Source organism: Bathycoccus prasinos, assembly GCF_002220235.1.
Source record: "Bathycoccus prasinos genomic : Chromosome_18".
Lineage (NCBI taxonomy): Eukaryota > Viridiplantae > Chlorophyta > Mamiellophyceae > Mamiellales > Bathycoccaceae > Bathycoccus > Bathycoccus prasinos.
The window spans coordinates 221,729-242,391 of NC_023991.1; the positions used below are offsets into that span (position 1 = coordinate 221,729).

The 20,663-nt window shown below is 47.2% G+C and overlaps 10 protein-coding genes across 10 annotated transcripts; 8 read left to right on the forward strand and 2 right to left on the reverse strand.

Moving 5' to 3' along the window:
- Positions 1-28: 28 nt before the first annotated feature.
- On the forward strand, positions 29-1,240 carry Bathy18g01140 (predicted protein; the record flags this gene model as incomplete). Its single annotated transcript, XM_007508142.1, has 1 exon — positions 29-1,240. The coding sequence occupies one exon, from the start codon at positions 29-31 to the stop codon at positions 1,238-1,240; it is 1,212 nt and encodes a 403-aa protein (XP_007508204.1).
- A 299-nt stretch (positions 1,241-1,539) lies between these two features.
- Positions 1,540-3,138, forward strand: Bathy18g01150 (unknown protein; the record flags this gene model as incomplete). Its single annotated transcript, XM_007508141.1, has 1 exon — positions 1,540-3,138. The coding sequence occupies one exon, from the start codon at positions 1,540-1,542 to the stop codon at positions 3,136-3,138; it is 1,599 nt and encodes a 532-aa protein (XP_007508203.1).
- Positions 3,139-3,421: 283 nt separating this feature from the next.
- On the forward strand, positions 3,422-7,153 carry Bathy18g01160 (predicted protein; the record flags this gene model as incomplete). The annotated part of the gene is made up of 1 exon (XM_007508078.1): positions 3,422-7,153. The coding sequence occupies one exon, from the start codon at positions 3,422-3,424 to the stop codon at positions 7,151-7,153; it is 3,732 nt and encodes a 1,243-aa protein (XP_007508140.1).
- A 193-nt stretch (positions 7,154-7,346) lies between these two features.
- Positions 7,347-10,205, forward strand: Bathy18g01170 (predicted protein; the record flags this gene model as incomplete). The annotated part of the gene is made up of 1 exon (XM_007508055.1): positions 7,347-10,205. The coding sequence occupies one exon, from the start codon at positions 7,347-7,349 to the stop codon at positions 10,203-10,205; it is 2,859 nt and encodes a 952-aa protein (XP_007508117.1).
- A 164-nt stretch (positions 10,206-10,369) lies between these two features.
- Positions 10,370-11,719, reverse strand: Bathy18g01180 (predicted protein; the record flags this gene model as incomplete). The annotated part of the gene is made up of 1 exon (XM_007508033.1): positions 10,370-11,719. The coding sequence occupies one exon, from the start codon at positions 11,717-11,719 to the stop codon at positions 10,370-10,372; it is 1,350 nt and encodes a 449-aa protein (XP_007508095.1).
- Positions 11,720-11,880: 161 nt separating this feature from the next.
- On the forward strand, positions 11,881-12,957 carry Bathy18g01190 (the record flags this gene model as incomplete). Its single annotated transcript, XM_007508050.1, has 1 exon — positions 11,881-12,957. The coding sequence occupies one exon, from the start codon at positions 11,881-11,883 to the stop codon at positions 12,955-12,957; it is 1,077 nt and encodes a 358-aa protein (XP_007508112.1).
- Positions 12,958-13,124: 167 nt separating this feature from the next.
- Bathy18g01200 (predicted protein) lies at positions 13,125-13,501 on the forward strand (the record flags this gene model as incomplete). Its single annotated transcript, XM_007508164.1, has 2 exons — positions 13,125-13,160; positions 13,328-13,501. The coding sequence occupies 2 exons, from the start codon at positions 13,125-13,127 to the stop codon at positions 13,499-13,501; spliced, it is 210 nt and encodes a 69-aa protein (XP_007508226.1).
- A 249-nt stretch (positions 13,502-13,750) lies between these two features.
- On the reverse strand, positions 13,751-14,632 carry Bathy18g01210 (unknown protein; the record flags this gene model as incomplete). The annotated part of the gene is made up of 1 exon (XM_007508139.1): positions 13,751-14,632. The coding sequence occupies one exon, from the start codon at positions 14,630-14,632 to the stop codon at positions 13,751-13,753; it is 882 nt and encodes a 293-aa protein (XP_007508201.1).
- Positions 14,633-14,935: 303 nt separating this feature from the next.
- Bathy18g01220 (predicted protein) lies at positions 14,936-15,946 on the forward strand (the record flags this gene model as incomplete). The annotated part of the gene is made up of 1 exon (XM_007508112.1): positions 14,936-15,946. The coding sequence occupies one exon, from the start codon at positions 14,936-14,938 to the stop codon at positions 15,944-15,946; it is 1,011 nt and encodes a 336-aa protein (XP_007508174.1).
- Positions 15,947-16,320: 374 nt separating this feature from the next.
- Positions 16,321-20,538, forward strand: Bathy18g01230 (predicted protein; the record flags this gene model as incomplete). Its single annotated transcript, XM_007508081.1, has 1 exon — positions 16,321-20,538. One exon carries the CDS (start codon positions 16,321-16,323, stop codon positions 20,536-20,538), a length of 4,218 nt encoding a protein of 1,405 aa, XP_007508143.1.
- Between the last annotated feature and the right edge of the window lie 125 nt (positions 20,539-20,663).

Below are 20,663 nucleotides of genomic sequence, written 5' to 3' on the forward strand. Positions count from 1 at the left end.
TTTTCGAAAAGACAGACAAGACTTTAAAATGACGCTCAGCAGTAGTAACAGAGTCCTGTTCTCTCTCGCGCTTGGTTCTTCCCCCTCTTTCATCTCGCACAGGAGGAGCAGTTTTCCCTCCTCTCGTCGATGTCGTTCTTCGTTCAGAGACTTCTCCTCGAGAGTACGAATACATCGCAGAAGAAAAAGCTTTCGTTGTTCCTCCTCTTCCTCTGAATTGGAAAGATGGGACGATTGGCGGTTGGACGAAGCGTGGGGTGATACTGACGACGATGTTTCGAACAACGACGATTTTGTTCAAGGCACGACAAAGAATACGAAGACTTTGAACAGGTCTGACCCTCTTTCGTCTCCTCTCGAGGAAACAGAGGAGGGAATAAAGGAGGGAAAGAATCGAGAGGAAAATATCTTCTCAAAGCATCAAAATGCTGAGGAAAAAGGCATCGCCATCGCTCGCGAGAAGATTGACGATGCAAATGATGACGTTAAAGACGACGCAGAAAAGGAAAAGGAAAGAAAATACTACCTGGGATACGAAAACGACAAACGTTCAAAAGTTTTGGTGGAATTTTGGCGCTCCTCTTTCCCGGATATTAAAGATTTCGACGTGTTGAACATGATGAAACTGGGGCAAGACTACGCCAAGTTGAGAGACTGCGAGTTAGTCATCACAATGGATCAAAAATTAAACGCGTTGTTACCGGGCGTTTCCGTCTTGAATGTCTTGCAGAGATGTCCGACGATTCTCGAGAAGTTTGACTTTGGTAAGGCGTCGAAACGGATTTTGGAGATTCAAGACGTGCTTTGTAGCGAGGATTATTGCCACGACGTGGTGGATATCGTGGAAAAAATGCCGGATTTGTTGTTGTGCGAATCCGTCTACGAAGAAAGAGAAAAAACGATTGAAAAGTTGAATCAGATGTGTAATTGCACGGACACGTACGAAGGCGGGGAAGTGAGCAAAGGGATTAAAATTGACGCGGAAAGGACGGTGGCGGAGTACCCCGAGTTGCTCTACCGCTTGAAAGAGTACGACTCGTATTACGATTTACCGGTTTCCATTTTGAACATGCTCACCGGCCCAAACGAAGACGAGATTTTAGACGAGGACTACGACCAAATGTGGGACCAGAACATGGCGGGCAAAAGTAGTGGTAGCAATAGTTTTAGTAATAGTACGAATAGCGAATCCTACGAGGAGTGGCAAAACGACGGCTACTGGGAGAAAGAAGAAGATTAGATTAGATCATGTTGACATTATTTAGAATATTATTGCCCAATAATTGATATCCGATTGGTCGTCACCACACCCAATTTCTTTCAAGTTCTCTCTCATCAGGTATTCTTTTACGTAGGTGTTCGCTGTGCGCAAATATCGACAGATTCAATTTAGACTAAAACCCTAAACTATTTTCACCTAGCATAAGGGGAAACAAAAAACGCAAAAATTCACTCATTGTGTGCGCGGAGAAGACGACGCATTAAACGACATTAAACGCATCGATTCATCGCATTAGTCGTCGTAACACAACAAACACAATGCCTCTCGTGGATATTACCAACGACATCAAGCGAAGTCGCTTAAAGAAGCAACAAGTAGAAGAAGAAAAGAAATCATCATCTTCGTTGAAACCAATTCCATCCACTCTGAGACGGATTTCCATTTCCAAGAAGTCGTCCTCAAAAGACGACGGAAAAGAGGGAGAAGAAGAAGAAGAGGAGCAACAACTCCCACCGACGAGGAGTAAACGAGACTCTTTGTCCGGATCCGGGTCGTCTCCGTTCAGCAAAGTGAGCGTGGAACAGCCCGGGGAGTTTTTGGAATCCGAACCGAGTTTGAGCAAAAGCGATTGCGTGTCGAATAAAGACGAAGATGAAGATGAAGAACAACAGAACGTTTTGGTCCAAGAGAAGAACCAACAACAACAGCAATTACGACAATCTCGACGTCAAAAGCATCAGCCGCAAAGGTTGGGTGATTTGCTCGAATGGAACGATATCAAATCGAACGCGCTGTACGAGAAGTACGACCCGGAAAAAGCACATCGAGAGCAACAGATGAAGTTGTTGACGAATACTCATACTACTAATACTACTAATAGAGTGATGGAGGAGGAAGAGGAGAAGAGGAGTAAAGCTTCTGACTATCAATCCGGTCAAAATTCCAAAGCGGTGTTGGAGGTGCACCAACGCGTCGCGGATTTGATGAAGTTGGCCGAGCAGATGTTACCGCCGGAAGAGGAAGACGGAGACGACGACGGGTTGCCGAAGAAGAGCATACGGGAGAAGTTGCGAGACGCGTGGGACGGGGATGGATACTACGCGAAACTTATGAAGGAGCAGGATTCTGGGCCGTCGTCGTCGTCGTCGAGGACGTCTTCTACTCCTCCTACTTCAAATGGTAATAGTAACAACAACAAATCAAAGACGAACAACAGCAACGGTAAAAAGGAAGGGTTGAAAGTGTATTGCGATAAGGAGAACCCCGTCGCGCATAAAGTCAATCGAGGAGCGAAGAAAGCGAGCGGATTAGGAGGGGGATTATCATCATCGGGTGGTGGTGGTGGTAAACTTGCCGTCGGCTGCGGAAACACGGGAGGAGGACTCGCAAATCACGCACCAAAACCGTTAGTGCAAAGAACCGCGTTAACCTCCGCGCTCGGTAACGTGACGAACGCCTCTTCGTCGTCCTCTAGCAATAACGTCAACGCCACCGTTAGCGGCAGCGCGTACATGTTCGGTAACTTGAAATCGATTCAAGCGCCATCTGCAACGCAAAATAGCTCATCTTCGAACAACGCGTCGGAAAAACCCACAAACTCGACGCCACCTTCGTCGTCGTTATCCTCCTCCTCCTCCTCCTCCTTCGCCTCTGAATCCTCCATCAATACCGGATTGACGAAAAAAGATACCAACAACACCAACAACGAAACGCTCCTCAACGCGTTGAAGGCGGAAAACGACCTCCTCCGCAAACAACGCAACGAGGTCAAGTTAACGCACTTGAAACTGAAGAAAGAGTTGGACGATTTGAAAAGAAACGCGAGAATTGCGGTGAGTAAACTCTGCGCCAAGTTGCCCAACAACAGTCGAGGCGTCGAGTTGGACGCGTTGGCGTTTTTGAAGTTGTCTTCTTAGGAGAGAAAATAAGCGTTGACTTGAGATCAGGAAAAAAGGCGTTTTGAGAATATTAATGTAATATTCAGTATATATATACGAGTGAAGAGAAAGAAGACAAAGAGATAACAAATAACACGCGCACGTAAGACGCAGACGTAACGCGACAAACGCTCTCTTTTATAAACGCTCTTCTTTCTCTCTTCTCGTTCTCAGCATAACCGCCTCAAAACCCTAAACAAGCGTGTGGCTCTTTTCCCTCAGAATTTTGTATCGAAACCACACAAAAAGGACGACGACGACGATGGACGACGACGACGATAAAGAAGTTCAAAACGCATCCGCGACGGTCGCGTTACCCGCCAACTCCACCCCGCGTTCTCTTTCCCTCTTAAACAACCCTCTTCTCGATCAATTTCCCTCGCATTTGTTCCACGAATCCTTCCGGAAGAGCTTTTTGCTCGAACTCGACCAGTTGTGTTCTCTCGCCTGGGAGATTTCCAGGATGGAATACGAAGACGAAAAAGACCACGAGAAAGACGACGACGAAAATTTGACTCTGACGTTTCACGAAAAGATTGAAGTTTTAAACGCGCGATGGAATTTCTTCGACGATTTGTACTCCGAACACACCAAGTGCGAAGATTTGACCGTCTTTCCGGAACTGAACTTACGAGTGGCGAACGTGACGAAAGCGTACGAATTAGAACACGAAGCCGAGGAGTGGCTGTTCGAGGAAGTTGGAGGACTGGTGAAGACAGTTTGGAAAGAAACGAATGATACTGATGGGAGTCGTGAGAGAAAAGGAGGCGACGGCGTAAACGACGTCGACGTTTTGGCGAAGACGAGGAACGAAAATGATTTCGGGAAGAGAGAGTCGATAAAGTTAGTCTTAGCGAAAGCGGCGAGAGGATTACACGCGACGAGAACGATGTTGAAAGCGCACTTGGCGAAAGAAAGCGCGCACGTTTTACCTCTGTTGAAAAAACACTTCTCCGAAGAGGAGCAGGCGAAGATGACGTGGTCGTTTTTAGAAAAGTTTCCCGCGGAGAAAGTGACTGGGATATTAGAGTGGGTGTTTGGAGAGATGATGATGGGAGAGGAAGAGCACAGAGGTGGAGAGTATTTGGAGAGTTTAGAGATGTATTTAAGAGCGCCAAAAGTGAAAACGTGCGCGGAAGCGATGGCGTTGAAATCGAAATTGAAGAAAATGATTGAAGACGTTCGAGCGAACGACGAGGAAGAGTACGAGAGGATGAAAGAGCGAGTCGAAAAAGCGCCGATTTTATCGCTGTTGTTTGAAAAAGAAGGCGGCGGCGAAGAGATGATGATGATGATGAACAACAACAACAACAACAAGACGGCGGCGACACCTCCTCCTCCTCCTCCAAACAACCGAAACAGACGAAACCGACACAAAAAATCCGCCTCTTTGTCCTCGAGACAAAAGCGAGACAAAAAGAACAAGAAGCTTCCAATCGATCACATCTTTCAGTTTCACGATGCCTTACGCGTAGAGTTGAATCGAATGGAGACGGAGATTTTACAACTCCCGACCGATGGCGCGTCGAGTTCCGACGCCAAACTCGTTCGAGAAATTGAAGGTCGATTTGTGTTTTTACAAGGCGTCTACGAGGCGCACTCCAAATCGGAAGACGAGGTAGTCTTTCCTCAGTTAGAGAAGAAGAAAGCTTTAGTGAACGTCAGTCACTCGTACACTCTCGACCACGAGCACGAGTCGGAGTTGTTCGAGGAGATGTTGTCGTTGATTGAAAAATTGAAGAAACACGTCAATCGAGAGATTTTGAAGGAAGAAGAGAGGAGGACGAAGAAGAATAAAACGACGACGCGCAATAGTATCAGAAACAAAAAGAAGAATAGGAAAGGCGACGATATAGAAGAAAAAAACGAAGAATTAGAAGTAGAAGAAGTGGAAGAAGACGATAGCGGCACCATCGTGAGGAAACTCCAAGAGACGTGCGTCGCTTTAAAAGTCTCCTTGGAAACGCACGTGAAAAACGAAGAGGACGAATTATGGCCGTTGTTCGAGGAACACTTCACGATCGAAGAGCAAGAAACGTTGGTTGGATTAATCATCGGCCAAACTGGGGCGGAGGTTTTGAGGGCCATGCTCGATTGGGTTCGCCGATCGCTCGATAGCGAAGAGGCGTTGGTGATGATGGCGAATATGAAACAGGCGACAGAAAATACGAGGTTTGCGAAATGGCTGAATACTTGGATGACTGGAGAGGATCCAGAAGCAGTCAGAGTGCTAGGTTTAAAGAAAAGAGGGGTTTTAACGATTCCAGAGAAAGCGGACTTAGAAGAGAAGGAGCAAAAGAGAAGGAAGATTGATGCCACCGCCACTACCAACGACAACATCGACGACGCGAAGAAGAAGCCGTCGTCGTTCGCTTTGACTGCGAAGAAGCAAGACGAAGAAGAAAAGCGTCGACAAGAACAACACGAACAACGACACCAAATTAATAATAATTGTCGTGAGCCGGACGAGGACGAGATTTCCGACGCGACTACCGCGACGAACACGCACGTTTTGGGCGGCCACGGCGTCAGGCAAGTCAGCGAGTATTTCGACACGTTGCGCAAATCACAATCCGCTGATAAGTTGCTCTCCACGTCCACATCAGTCGAGAACCAATCCGAGGGCGGCGATGACACGTCCAAAGATGCGTCGCACAGTAACCAAACGGACACCGGTATTTTTAAACCCGGTTGGTCGGATATTTTCAAAATGAACCAACGTCAGTTGGAAAGCGCGATACACATTTTGAATCGAGACGATACGCTCGCGCCGAGTAGGAAAGCGTATTTGATGCAAAACTTGTTAGCGAGTCGATGGATTACCGGGAACCAAAAGATTACCGAAGATAAGATGGAGTTGGATGCCATGATGATGGTTGATGGAGGAAACAAAAGTGGGAACAACAACAACGCCACCACTACGAATAACAACAACAACAACAACACCAACGCGATGCGCGCGGTGTCGGCATCCGCCGAAGAGGACGACTCGAACAACACCAACGAGAACAAGAACATCTCACCGTCGTTGAAAGCTGTGCCAAACTTCACGCTTCGCGGTGGCATCGGTTCGGGTGATAAAAAGAAAGGCGCTACCGCGGATCAACCAATCGTCTGTTACGCGTGCCCTCCTCCGTCTAAAACAAACGCCGAAAAGCAAACGGTAAACAAAGCAAAAGAGAGCGGCGGCGGCGGCGGGAACAACACCACCACCAACTACAAACACGAAAACTGCCTCGGATGCAAACACTACCACCGAAAGTGTAAAATCGTTCCAACGTGTTGCAACGTCCCTTTCCCGTGTCGTTTTTGCCACGACGACAACTCCGACCACGCCATGGACCGATACAACACGAAAGAAATGCAGTGCATGAAGTGCGCGTTGATCCAACCCGTCGCCAAGAATTGCAAAAAGTGCAACGTCGAAATGGCCAGATACTTTTGTAAAGTCTGCAATCTCTTCGATGATTTACAAGACGGCAGACACATCTACCACTGTCCGTTTTGCAACGTCTGCCGAAAAGGTAAAGGTCTCGGCCAAGATTTCTTCCACTGCATGAAATGCAACTCGTGCGTCTCTTTAGTCATGGGCCCGCACGAGTGTCTCGGCAAACGCTCGAGCATGGAGAGCGAATGCCCGGTGTGCAAAGACTTCATGTTCGATTCCGAGACGCCGGTGAAAACGTTACCGTGCGGACATTTAATGCACACGTCTTGCTTCGAAACGTACACGAGGCATTACTACACCTGTCCGCTCTGCCGCAAATCTCTGGGCGATTTCACCGTCTACTTTCGAATGCTCGACGCGATTTTAGCGGACGAGAGGCAGAAGAAAAAAGCCGAAGAAGAAGATAAAGAAGATAAAGAAGAAACCAAAGAACAAAAGCAGCAAAAGGTCAAATGCAACGACTGCGCGGAAGTGACGATGGCGGAGTTTCACTTCGTCTACCACGCCTGCGGGAAATGTCGCTCGTACAATACCGTGGTAGAATAGAACGCGATGAATAAGATTATAACAACAGAAAAGAGAACGCACTCGTTTTCACACCACGAAAGCTCTGCCCGTTTGTACTCTTTATATATATTTGTATGCGTGCGTGTAGTGCCGGGAAAATGTCATCGCAATAGGTATTCGCTTCGCCTTCTTTTGCCTTTTCGGTTGAAAATTCAAAATCTTCATAAAGAGAATGAAGCCAAAAGTTTCCAAATACTTCTCTCCTGCTGCTGCTCGAGAAGACGTATTAGCAGCAGAAGCAGCGAAGACCATCGATTCTCCTTCTGCCAATATTGTTTCGTCTTTAAACGCCTCGTGTATTGCATCAAAGTCCTTCATCGAATGTTACAACAAATGTGAAATCGATTTCCAATCCTTCCTGGAAGCGGCAAAAATCAAGGCGGATTACGAGAAACACGAGAACGGTTTGGAGATGATTTTGAAACACGCAGAAGGACTTATTTTCGAGAAAAAAGAGTTCTTCGAACGAGAGAAGGAAGAGAGACGTAAGCGGCGTCATAAAAGCCGGGTGAATCGCTCTGAGGAAGAGGAAGAGGAAGGCGCAGATGTGTTAGGGTTTAGAGAAGGCTTTGAGGGTGCAGACGAAGAAGCGACTGCGAGAAAGCGTTTAGGACGTTTACTCAAAGACACGTTGGAAGAGTTGCACCGATTACACGTGAACGCGTCGTGCAGATGCTCGACTCGCGCGCCGAGAGTGAAAGAAGCGAGAGATAAACTGACGTCGTACCGAAGGCGCGCCAGAGAGGCGTACAAGACGGTTGACTTTGAGAGGTACGAGACGGATCTGAGAGACCGGTTTGAAAAGAAACGGAAGAGGGAAGATGCGGATGCGTTTGCAAAGTTTCGAAAGAATCCTCCGAAATCGATCGAGGAGATTCGTACGTGTTGCGAGTTGTTCGTGAGAAACGGGCGGTCGCCGCACCATTTGTGCCCGCACTTGTGTTACTATCGCGAGTACGAGCCGGCGAGGCAGTTGTTCGTGTTGAGAATCGCGTGTTGCGAGAAGTTTGGGAGCGCGAAGAAGTTGGAAGGATGGACGTCCGAGTTAGCTTTGAATAATAGCACGTCTATTAGTAATAGCGCCGCCAATAGTAGGGAGCGACGAGGTAGGAATTCCTCATTTTCGCCTTCGCCGAGGAAAGAGTCGTCGTCGCAACTCTCCTCGTACGCGGTGAACAATTCAAACAGCGTCCTCGGATCTGGGTATAAATCGTTTCCGTGGAAAGTCGAGTTTAAAAGTCCAAGCGGGGAGATATTTGCTACCGCGGAGGATGTTTTGAAAGCCATATCCGGAGAAGACGGTGATACGAATACTACTCATCAAGCCGCGTTAGCGGTGGGAAAGAGTCAACCCCCGGTAACGAATCCGCAAGGCATCTCCTTCCCGCGATCTTCACACGGCGGGTCCGGGAAACGATTGCCCGGAGTCAAAGAGCACGGGTTAGAACAAGACGTGGAGATTTTGAGAGCCGCGTTGTGGAAGGCGTCCGACGACCAAGTGCACGCGTCTTCGCCGGTCAAGTTGAGACGGTTAGAAGCGGAAACGGAAGGGTACGAACGGAGTCCCATGCAATTGGCGCCTCCCGGGAAAGGGTTCGTGGAGAGTTGCGGAGACGTGGTGACGTTGAAAGTTATCGATTACGATAACGATGGTGACGATTCAGACGACGAAGAGGGGAGAATGTTGTTCAGCGAGAGCGAGTACGATACGGACGGAGAAGATTTGGAGAGAAGAGGAGGAAGAAGAAGAAGAAGAGAAGACGCGCATCATAATCATCATCAAGACGCGTTCGATGGCTATTTTTACGAGGACGAAGAAGAAGACGATGATGTCGTCGTCGCTGATGAAATCGTGAACATCAGAAAGGAGGAGAATAAGAAAGAGGAGCAAAAGGAAGAAGAAGAAAAATCGAAAGTCTTGGCGTATGACGACGAGAGCAAGAACAAAAACCCAAGTTCCTTTGAAAAGGTGAAATCAATAAAGAAGGAAAGAAAAGTCCAAGAAGCCACTTTTTATGCCGCCAATAATGGCGACGGACCATCCGCCTTTGAAAAGGAAGAAGATTTTCATCAAAGCGAGGAGAAGAAACTGCGCATGGCGCAACTGAACGAAACGAAAATGATACACTCCTATCACTCGTCGAAGCTTTTGAAACTGGAAAGCGAACCGCCGTTGGTGAGTAAGTTCGACGACGAGGATGCGATTGATGCGTTCTTTCTCAGAAAGGAAGAAGAAGAAGAAGAAGAAGCCGTTCAAAATCCTACGACGAGACAACAATCCTCTGTTATCGGCGGTTCACAAAGACACTTCGTCGTCCCGCCAAGATCTCCGTTCGGTCTCCTCGAGGAAATCTTATGGAGAGACGACTGGAAACTTTTAACCGCGTGCATGATGCTGAACTGCACGACGCGATTGCAAGTCGATCGCGTCTTGTGGGAGTTGTTTACGTTAGCGCCGACGGCGGAAGACGCGGTGAAATTAGGTGAAACAGAGCGTGGGATTGAATTGATTGAAAAATGTTTAGCGACGATTGGATTGCACAGAAAACGTGCGAGAGCGTTCGTGAGGTTATCGAAAGATGTGGTTGAAGCGAGACGAGGTAAAGAGAGCGCTTTGTTACGATTAGGAGGCGAAAGCAAATTAGGAGACAAAGATCAAATCTTGGCGTTGGATAATAACACCACCACTGGATCAGAGAATGACGACGACGATGGCAACGGTAACGGAGAAAGGGATGATGAAGAAGAGGAAGAAGAAAAAGAAGCAACAATTCCACCGCCATCATCGGCGCCACCAACTGGAGGAAAATTCGTCCGCTCCGTTTCTGAATTCCACGGCGTCGGTGCGTACGCTGCGGATGCGCACGCAATGTTCTGCGACGGCATCATCGCCGCGCCGCCGAGAGATCACGCTTTACGATGGTACTATGCTTTCGCGTTGGAACGAGAGAGCGAAAATTTATCCAAGAACGTTTTGTTTCTAAAGACGACGAACGCGGAAGAAGAGGAAGAAAATGTAGAAAGAGATTAGCGTTGACGTAAAATAATAGCGAATACCTGCGCACGCAACAAACTCGTTAAAATACACGCACCTGAAGAAGGTATTACGTACAACTATACCAACTTGGTACCACTACAGCTACAACTCTACACTATCAGGTAATAATACTACATCTGCAATAACTCTCTGTCTCTCTAGAATCCTTGGAAACACCTATCGTAGTTTGGCAACGTTATCATCTCTTTCGCGATATCATTCAGAGGATGCCAGACCTTCTCGACCGGTACGAGATACATCTCAGGTGCTCGCAACGCGCGTTTTTCTATTTCGGTTCGGTCTTGAATAACCCCACTTTCTTCTTTGTCTTCAATATTGAATAAGTTTCGCCAGTGCGCCTTCTCGTCCTTCACTTGTCGATAAGTCGGAAACGCTCGAGCGCTCCCGATGGAACCAATCGATCCGCGAACTTCAATATCATCCCAAAATGCAATCATCAGCGTCGTTCGCGTCGGTAACGGTGTGCTCTTCTCGTCGGTATATGAATCGTTATTAATGAAAGCGTTCAAGCCTCGTCCAGGAACGACTCCGTGTAACAACTCTCCGTCAAACACGACGCATCGATTGGTTTTCGGATACGCTAACCAACCGTTGATTTCGTTAAAGTTGGTATTCTTTTGATCGCCGTCGCGTTGCGTCGTCACTAAGGTCGGTCCTCCAACGAACGCTGCTGGGTTTTCCGAGGTGGTTGTTCTTTGTCGCTTATTATTCTTGTTCCTTTCATCCTCCATCATCTCACCGTTGGCGGATATGAACACGACCACGGAACAGATTGGATGTCTCAATCCGTTGATACCTTCATCGTCAGAGTCAAAATGCATTTGGTGTCCTTCACAGTGTGCTCGATTATGACACCACCACTCTGCTTTCGTGGCCTCGCGTAAAACTCTCGGAAACGCGCGACCGGCGACGCATTTCGCGTACTCGATGACAACATCCATCGTGCTCGAAAAATTATTAGTACGTTCTTCTTCGTTCTCCCCGACGACGATATCGTGCACGTACGAAAAGAACTGCCTTTGTGAATTCTTCTTCTCACGATTAAAATACTCGTGCTGCATCCAAAACGGCGACTGGACGTCACCGAACTGCTTTTGCATCATTCGCAACGTCGACGTTGGGAACACGTCGTCGAACATCTTCGCGTAAATCATCTCTTTTTGTTGTACATTTTCACCATCATCGTCGTTCGATTTCTTCTTTTGCTCCTTCTCCTCTGCCACATTAACGACGGGGCCTAAATCCACTCTGTCCTTCCCGTACCTCAAAATCTCCTCTCGATTCAAGCAAAACAGGTACTTTTCCTCTTTTAGAAGTTTTGCGATGAATTTTGCCTCCGCGGACGAATACTTCGCATCCTCTTCTTGTTGTTGCATCGAGAGCAACACGAATTGTTTCATCAACCTCTTCCTAAAAGCTTCCTCTTCCTCTTTTTCAGTCTCCTTTTCTGAATCATCGATGGTAGTATTACACGTAATTGAACTCATGGCGAGCATTTTGCACTTGTTCAAGTCCTCTCGCGTCCTCGATAAAGCGAGTAAACGTGGAAGTAATCCTTCTTGAATACTTCTCCAATTCTGTTTCTTTTCTTTCATCATCGTCATCACTAAACGCTTTCCTTCCTTTTCGCATGTATCGAATTCCGAAGATGCAGACGTTTTTTTGGTGGTGGGAGTGTCTTCCGTCATCGAACTCTCTTTATCTTCTTTCTCTTCTTCCTCGCAACGCGTTTGTCACGAGGAGTTCCATCGTGTATCCATTTTTGTGGCGAATTTTCCTCAGTGTAAAGAAGAGAAAAACTCGTCTCTTTTTAGTACCTAAACGCATCTTCATGACGTCTGGAGAAGAAGAAGACGGAGGAGGATCATCGAGAGCGACGACGAGAAAGACGACAAAGAAGAGGAAGACTCGTACTCACGTTGCGTTTTACGAACGGAGAGATTCTTTGTGGGACGTGATCGTGAAGTGGGACGATATTTGTTTCAAACACATTCTTCCGAGATTGAATCGAACCGATGTGAAGATCTTGTACGAAGTGAATACAGAGACGAGAAAGTTGATCAAGAGATCCTCTCGCAAGAGGGAGTTGAAAAAGAAGTATAAAGTGAGCGAGATGTCTTCGGTATCGACGTTGGACGTCGCGTTGGAGAATCTATCGTTGTGGTCGGGTGACTGGGACGAAACAGAATTCTGCGCGAAAGTTGCTCTAACGAATAAACTCGAGTTGCTCGAGTGGGCGCGAGAGTGGATACATTGTGATTGGGATTCAAATACGATGAGAATAGCCGCAGAACAAGGCAATCTGGAAATGGTAAAGTATTGCGTGGCAAAGAAGTGTCCTATTAATGGGTGGGCGTGTGCAGAGGCTGCCGGAAACGGTCATCTCGAGGTACTCAAATACTTACGCGAAGAAGCCAAAGCGCCGTGGAATCTTTGGACTGCCGCTTGGGCGGCTCGAAGTGGTCATCTCCACGTACTCGAATATCTTGTCGAGCGTAAATTTGAGCACTTTGACCGTTGGGCGTATCGGTGTGCGGCCAAGCCCGGCCAATTGGACTGTTTGAAGTTCTTACGCGAAACCGCCAAAGCGCCTTGGGACTCCGAGGCCGTACGAATAGCGCACGAGAACAAACAAACCGAGTGTTTACAATACCTCCTCGACAACAACTGTCCTCTCCCACGCAATTGGCGATACGAAGGCGGAGAACTGCGCGTACCAGAATAGAATAGAATCGCACGCGATGTATAAACACGCCGCTCTTGTAATACTACAATGAAGAGAGAGACAAACAGAGACTGAGTGGAATTTTCTTCTTCAGTTCACACATCGACTCTTTTTTTCTCTGCATTGTAACACGCGCGAAAAGAACAACAACAACAACAACAACAACAATGATCATCCCGGTGCGCTGTTTCACCTGCGGCAAGGTACGTTTCGATCGCGCTCTTTACTTTCTTTCTTTTTATTCTTCTTCTGCCATTCGTCCTCTTCTTCTTCTTTCATCACTTCCCCGCGCAAGAATCATCATCGTTTGGAGCCGCAAAACCGCTCAAATTCTCACGCTTTAAAACTCTCTTTAAAACTCTCTAAAAAGGTGATTGGGAACAAGTGGGACACGTATTTAGACTTATTGCAAGCGGATTACGCGGAGAAAGACGCGTTAGACGCGTTAGAGTTGAAGAGATATTGCTGCAGGAGGATGGTCATGTGTCACGTGGATTTGATCGAGAAATTGCTGAATTATAACACGCTGGAGAGACAAGAGTAACGGAGAGAAAGCGCCGCTCGAAAAGACACTTTGTACTACTATTATAGTATTATTACTACGACAACTACACGTATTATTATTACACCATACAAATGTTATTACTACTACTCTAAACTGCGACGACGAGCTTTTAGTATTATTCATCGATTTTCGCGAAACTCTTGTTTCGTGAGCGTTAATACTAAGAAGGAGAAGGAGCGGAACTTTTTTCCACCACCAAAAACGTTTTATTCTATTCTCTATTTGTTTTTACAAACCCCATTTCTGCTGGTCTTTTATGGAGGCGTCGTACGCTCTCTTTCCGGTTAACTTTTGCCCGGTTTTCGTGACGTACGTGCGCACGCCGGCGCCGGTCGTGTACCATCTCGCTTCTTGTTGATTATTCGCGCCGTTGTTATTTTTACTAGTATTGAACGGATTTTGCATTTGCGCGTCATACGCCTCTCTCTCCCCGATTGTCATGGGCACTTGCGTCTTCCTTTTCCCGTTTGAGTTAAATTGCGCCTGGTAATCGACAAACACGACTTCGTTATTCACCCTCGAGCCGAGGAAGAGTTCCGAGGCTGGAACGTAATGCGGAAGAAGTTTCCGCCACTCTTTGTTTTTGTTATTGTTATTATTAGTACTAGTATTCGCGTTCGGAAGCAAAGGAGGAGGAAGCTTTTGATTTTGCCATTGCTGATGCTCCCGATGCGTGTTGTACTCGCGAACCTCTAAAATTTCATCGTCGTCTATATCGTCTTCGATATCATCATCATCATCTTCGATATCATCATCATCATCATCATCATCTTCTCTTCCTCCTCCTCCTTTTCGTCTGGTCATCTCTTCTAACCCCGACGAAAAGAAGGCAAATTTGCCCCTTTTTCCCGTCGAAGGTTTCGCATTCTCCTTAAAGTTTCCTTCTTTTTCCTCCTCCTCCTCCTCTTCGACGTCCTCCTCTCCCGACGATGATTCAGACGGTGATGATGAAAACGACGACGAAGATTCCTCCTCGTCAAATCCTTCTTTCTTTCCTCCAAATCCAAATCCTCTTCCTCCCCCGCCAAACTCTCGCATCGCTCTCGATTTATCTCCCATGCCGAGAGATAACGATTCAGACAAAGACGATTCAGACATTTCCGACACCATTTTTATCTCATACTATATATATCAGACGTGTGAGAGGAAACGAGACGAACTTTTGTGTCAAGTGTCGAGTGTTTTTGAATTTTTTTTATAAAATCAATTTAGGGTTAAACCCTAATAATTTTCTGTGCTTATCTCCTCTCTCGACACGACGGATGGATCAAATTTTTTCTTCATTTTACACACGCGCGTATCTAGTATATCATCACAGCACCTCTTCTTTCTGTCCGCGTGAAGAAGAAACAACCTTAACTCGAGGATAACTGTTCGAGAGAGACAGAGATGATGATGATGTCAGGGACCACGATGAGTTCTTCTTCTCGTTCGTGTTCTTCTTCTTCTTCTTCATATACTAATGGAAGAAAGATTATCACCCAACAACAGAGGAAGCGATTCTTCAACAACAACAACAAAAACAACAAAGAAACGATGATAAAAGCCTCTTCTTCTGATCAAGATCCTTCAAAATCTATGGCGGATGATACCACACCGAACGTTTCCGTCGGTCCTTCGTGCTCGATCGACGAACCGGAAACGTGCTCGTTAGCGGATTTGGAGATTTTGTACGTGGATGCCCTCTGGAATTACTACAACGACGGCAAGTTTACGCTCTCGGACGGACAATACGATCGCATCCGGGAAGAACTCAATTGGCAAGGGTCTGGGTTTCCAACGTTAAGAAGAGACGAGATTCAGTTCGTACAAGCCGCGATGGCGTATTCTCGAGGGGAGAAGATCATGGGCGACGACGAGTACGAGGACTTGAAGAGGAAAATCAAAAACGAAGCCGGGAAGAGGAAGGACGTGACGGCGTTGCTTTTGTACACCAAAGGGCAGCAGCTGTTAGACGAGGCGCAGTTTGAACTCATGAGCGAAGAGATGATGAAACTTGGCATCGACGTTGGAATGAAAGGCGCCACGTGCACTTTATCCCAAACGCCGACGACGCTCGAAAACGACGCCTCGGCGGTGGCGAAGATGTACGCAGCGTTGGCGTTGGTTCCGTTTTTGGTCGGTTTAGCGCCGACGATTGTCTTTGACGTTCTCGGTTTGCACGTCCCGAATGGCTTAGCGTTAGGTTTCGCGACCACGTTAGCCGCCATCTTGACGTACAAATTAGCCGAGTACACGGAATTGAACAACGCGCAAATTTTAACCGGCCAGTGTCCGTGCTGCGAGGAACCGTTTAAGCAACTGTTTTCGGGTGAAAACGGCGGCGAGACAGAGATGGAACACAAGTGCAAAGTGTGTGGAACCACGTGCTCGCTGAACCGAGAGAAGAAGTTAATCGTGACCAGCGGACCGTTCGCTATTTAATTTTATGATTTCGATGCGTTTTATCGAGAACGAATACGAAGAGGATTAAAAAATGAAATGAAATGAACACACACACACACACACGCGCGAGAGAGAAAGAGAGACAGAAAACTTGAAATAAACGTTGTTTAAACTACTATTCACATCACGCGAACGTTATTGTCTACATCGTCCAGTCGCGCGTGTATTCTATATTTTGTTACGTGTGATTTGAGCAAAATTTTCCCGCCAAAATATCTTCACTTTTTATTCTCATCAAACACATCCTCATCGAACACTTCTTTCTCTGCGCTTTTGCGAAAGACTCTGAAAAGAGTAGCAGTGATAAGAGAGAGTAGTATTCGTGCCACGTTTCATACATGAGAAAGAGCGCGATGACGCTTTTCTTTCCGCTTTCTGGTCTTTCCAGCGGTACTCTTCACACCAAAAGCGCGCACGTCTGCGCTCGAGGAAGAGAATTTCATCATCCTTTCCCGTCGTCTCGTCGTTTACTTCGTTCTCGGTTCGCGAACCAGGAGAAGAGCAAAAGAGATATTGTGACGTCAGCGATATCGTCGTCATCTTTAGACGATATAAAAACGAAAGGGTGGGTGGTGTTCTCGGACGTACACGTCAGTCGAAAAACCAAAGATATTGCCTTGGAGACTTTGAAATTCGTCCACGCAATAGCTGCGAACGAAAACAGAGGCATCTTATTTCTCGGGGATTTTTGGCACCACCGAGGCGCGTTACCGGTGGAAACTCTGAACGAAATCATTCGAGAGCTCGCAAAGTGGACGCAACCGACGATCATGCTCGTCGGGAACCACGACCAGGTGAACGTAAATGGAAGCGTGCACGCGCTGGAGGTGTTGCGAATGTGTAATCCGGAGAAGATTTGCGTGTTCGATGAACCGAGAGTGTGGAGAGGCGCGATGTGGTTGCCGTATAGGAAAGATCAAGAGATGATGCGAAGAACTGTGGAGGAGTTGATGGAACGACATTCAAAGAAACGATCGAGTAACGTAGCAGTAGCGGTAGAAGAAGAAATTAAAACGGTGTTTTGCCACGCGGACGTGATGGGTGCGAACGTCAATCAAACGTTTCAAATGAGAAACGGGGTGGATTCGAAAGAAACGTTTAGCGAGGGCATCGAAAGTATCATTTCGGGACACTATCACAAGCCGCATTTCGTGGAGAGAGATTCGCGCGTGCGATACGTCGGGAGTCCGTATCAAATATCGCGAGCGGAGAAAAACCAAGAGAAACATCTGTTATTTTTAAACGATAAATGGCGAGATGAAAGTTTAACCGACGCGGACGTTTTGAAACGCTCGAAAATCGACATTGGACCGAGGTATTTTGACATCGACGAAACGATCGGCGAAAGCATCGAGACGATTGCGGGTGATTTGCGGGCGAACGATATCGTTCGGTGGACGATTCCGTTTGATTCCTCTTTGTCTGCTATGGAAGAAGAAGAAGAAGAGGAGGAAGAAGAAAAGAAGAAGAAATCAAAGAAGAAGAAGACGCTGTCGCGAAGCGTGCCAAAACGAGTCGAAAACGCGCGTCTGAAATACGGGTGTCAAATCGAAGTTCGACGACCTCCGGCGGAGTTGAAATCGACGATTGAGAACGCAGAATCGTTAAGTCCGGTGGATTTGTTCAGTTCGTACGCCAAGAGTATTCAGTTAACTGGAGACGCCAAGGCGTTTTGCGAAGAGATTATCGCAGAAGCCGTGTCGTCGAGAGAAAACGAAGACGGCAGCAAACTCGATACCGGCGACGATTCAAACAAACTCTCCACGTCTGCGCATCTTCGTAAAATCGAATTCGATGAAGTTGAAATCACTGGATTTGGCGCGTTCAAAGATGAAATCACGTATCCTCTCAACGACCGCGGCGTGGTGTGCGTCGTCGGCGATAATCGAGATGACTCTGGGTTTGCAGATTCCAACGGTGCCGGTAAAACGACGTTAGTCACCGCCGTCATGTGGGCGTTGACCGGTAAATCTGACGTTCGCTTAGATACCGGCTCGACGCAAAAATATTTAACCAACAAAGACGTCGTCAACGACGACTCGAGATCGGCTCGAGTTATCGTGCGCGGATCCTTGATCGACGATCGAGAGGGCGACGACGGCGGAAAGAAACCGTTCGTTATTGAAAGAGCAGTCACGCGAACCAAGTTATCGAAATTATCCTTCGTCGTAGACGATACGGACGAAACGAAATTAGACTCCAAGAAAACGCAGGAACACATGGATGAAATTATAGGCGCTTCGGTCTTGGCGCAGACGTGCTTTCACGGCCAACACACGATTGGAAGCTTACTCGAAGCCTCCGACGCGCAACTGAAAAACAGTTTCGGTTCCTTAGTCGAACAATCCGTCTGGCTCAGGTGTAAAAACAAGAGCAAGAAGATTCTGAAAGAACGACGCGAGAAATTGACCATCGCGAAAGCTGAATTGAAATCTCGCGAGAGTTACGTCCAACGAACGAAATCGAGATTTTTAGAAACCGAGAGAGAATATAACCGATGGAAGGAAACGTTCGAGGAAAAAGTGCGAGCGATTACGATCGAGAGAGAAGACGCGTTGGACGCGTTGGCGTTAGATCGAATGCGAAATGCGCGCAAGGCGGTGAAGGAAGTCAAAGATATCGAATCAGTCGCGAACGAAGCGTTGCGCCAAATTCTCGATATTAATACGAATCGAAACGAGTTTCTCGACGACGCCGAAGGTGTCTCCATTCAAAACAGAAAAGCAAAAGAAAACGAACAACGTCATCAACAACTCGATCGAGACGAACAGAACCTGTTGAAACTCTTCAACGACGCGCAACGCAACGAAGCCTCGTCGAGAGCGACGGCGGAGCAAGCGCACAAGAGCGCCGGTCAAGTGTTCAATCTCTCAAAACAGTCCGCAGCAGTGCATCAACACGCCATCGACAAAGAGACTTTAAAGTGCACGTTGTGTCACCAATCCATCGACCCGATTAAACAAAAAGAAACGTTCGAACAGTTAAAACGTGACGCGGAAGTCATGCGATTGAAACACGTCGCGGCGATTGAAGCTTTGAACGACTCGCGAGTCAAATTAGACCAGTTTCAATTATTTAAGAAATCCGAAATCGAGCGAATGTTGAACGAAGAAAGAGCGCTGCAGAATTTAAAGTTCGCTCGAGTTGAAAAAGAGAACAAGAAGATGATGTTGACGAACGAATTGAGACGGTTAGTTTCGTTACTGGTGAACGTTTCGGAACGGTTTTCTCAAATGCTGCCATACGTGCCCGAGGAAGTGTTGGCGTTGGAAAAGAGCTTTGGCGACGATGGCGACGCGTTGCGTTTAGAGAGAAGGAAAAGAAGAGAACAAGAACAAGAACAACAATCGACGAAGTACGCCGCTGCCCCTGCGGGTTTCTCGTCGGAACGGGGAGAGGCGTTATCAGGCATCGTTCCCGGATTGCTGGATTACCGGACGCCGTATACTTCGTCTTCTTCGCGAGGATACGCTTCCTCTCAAAACGACGAAAACAATCCTCCGGGTAAAAACGACGGTTTCATTCAGAACAACGTCGTCGTCGCGAATAACATCACATCGCTCGCGCAACTCCTCCACATCGACCACTCGTCCGGACTCCTCGCCGACGATGCTTCTTTACCTTCCTTTGCGAAAGCGGTGGAATCGAAAGTCGCCGCGGCGGAAACGCTCGTCGCCGGATGCGAGAAATCGTTGAGAGACTACGAGAGAATCAATCAAAAATACCAGCAAGACGTCAACACAAACGACGACGCGAGTTTCAACACCAACAATCCGCACTTTGAAGCGATGAGACAACTCCAAGAACAATTGACGGTAGAAACGGAAGCTTTGAACGATTTGAAGGAGAATTCGTACTCGAAGATTGAGTTCGATTTGAACACGGCGAAAATCGCGGATAAATGTTTCAGTCCGACGAGAGGCGTGTCGAATTATTTGTTTGAAAATGTTTTAGCGGAGGTTTCGGAGAGATGTCAAGAGTACGTGTTCGCGTTAACTGGCGGCGCGTTGAGTTTGCAACTGGTGAGTAGTAGTTCTTCTTTTTCGTCGTCCTCGGCGGCGGCGGATAACAATATCATCACGTATAACGATTCAGACGATGATTTCGACGACGACTCGATCGACGAAGTCGCAACAAAAACGACGCAGTTAGAAAAGATTGAGAGAGTCATATTCGCGCGTAAACAGCACTCCGGCGAGCAATACGAACGCTCTTTGCGACAACTTTCAGGCGGCGAACGACGGAGACTGGCCATCGGTTTAGCCTTGGCGTACGCCGACGTCTCCGCGCGCCGATTAAACGTGCAATCAAACTTATTGATACTGGACGAAGCGTTGCAACATTTGGATTCCGAAGGCATCGAAAGAGTCGTCTCGGTGTTGCGCGCGATTGAATCCGAATATAGTAGTAGCTCTTCGAGTGGCTGCGACGATGTGAATAACGTCCTCTTGAAGAAGACGGTTTTATTAACCACCCAAGCGGATTCAGAAACGGAGAAAATGTTTGACGGCGTCGACGCGGTCGTGAAGAACAAGAACCGCTCGGAAGTTTTAATCGGACGAGGCGAATAATATAGAATTTATTTTCATCGAAGAGTAGTTAAAGGCGTTAAAAGCGATGTGCGTGTGTGTATTATGTGTTGTTGTATATTTATACCTACTAGTACTAAAAGATTGTACCATAACGTACGTCTTCT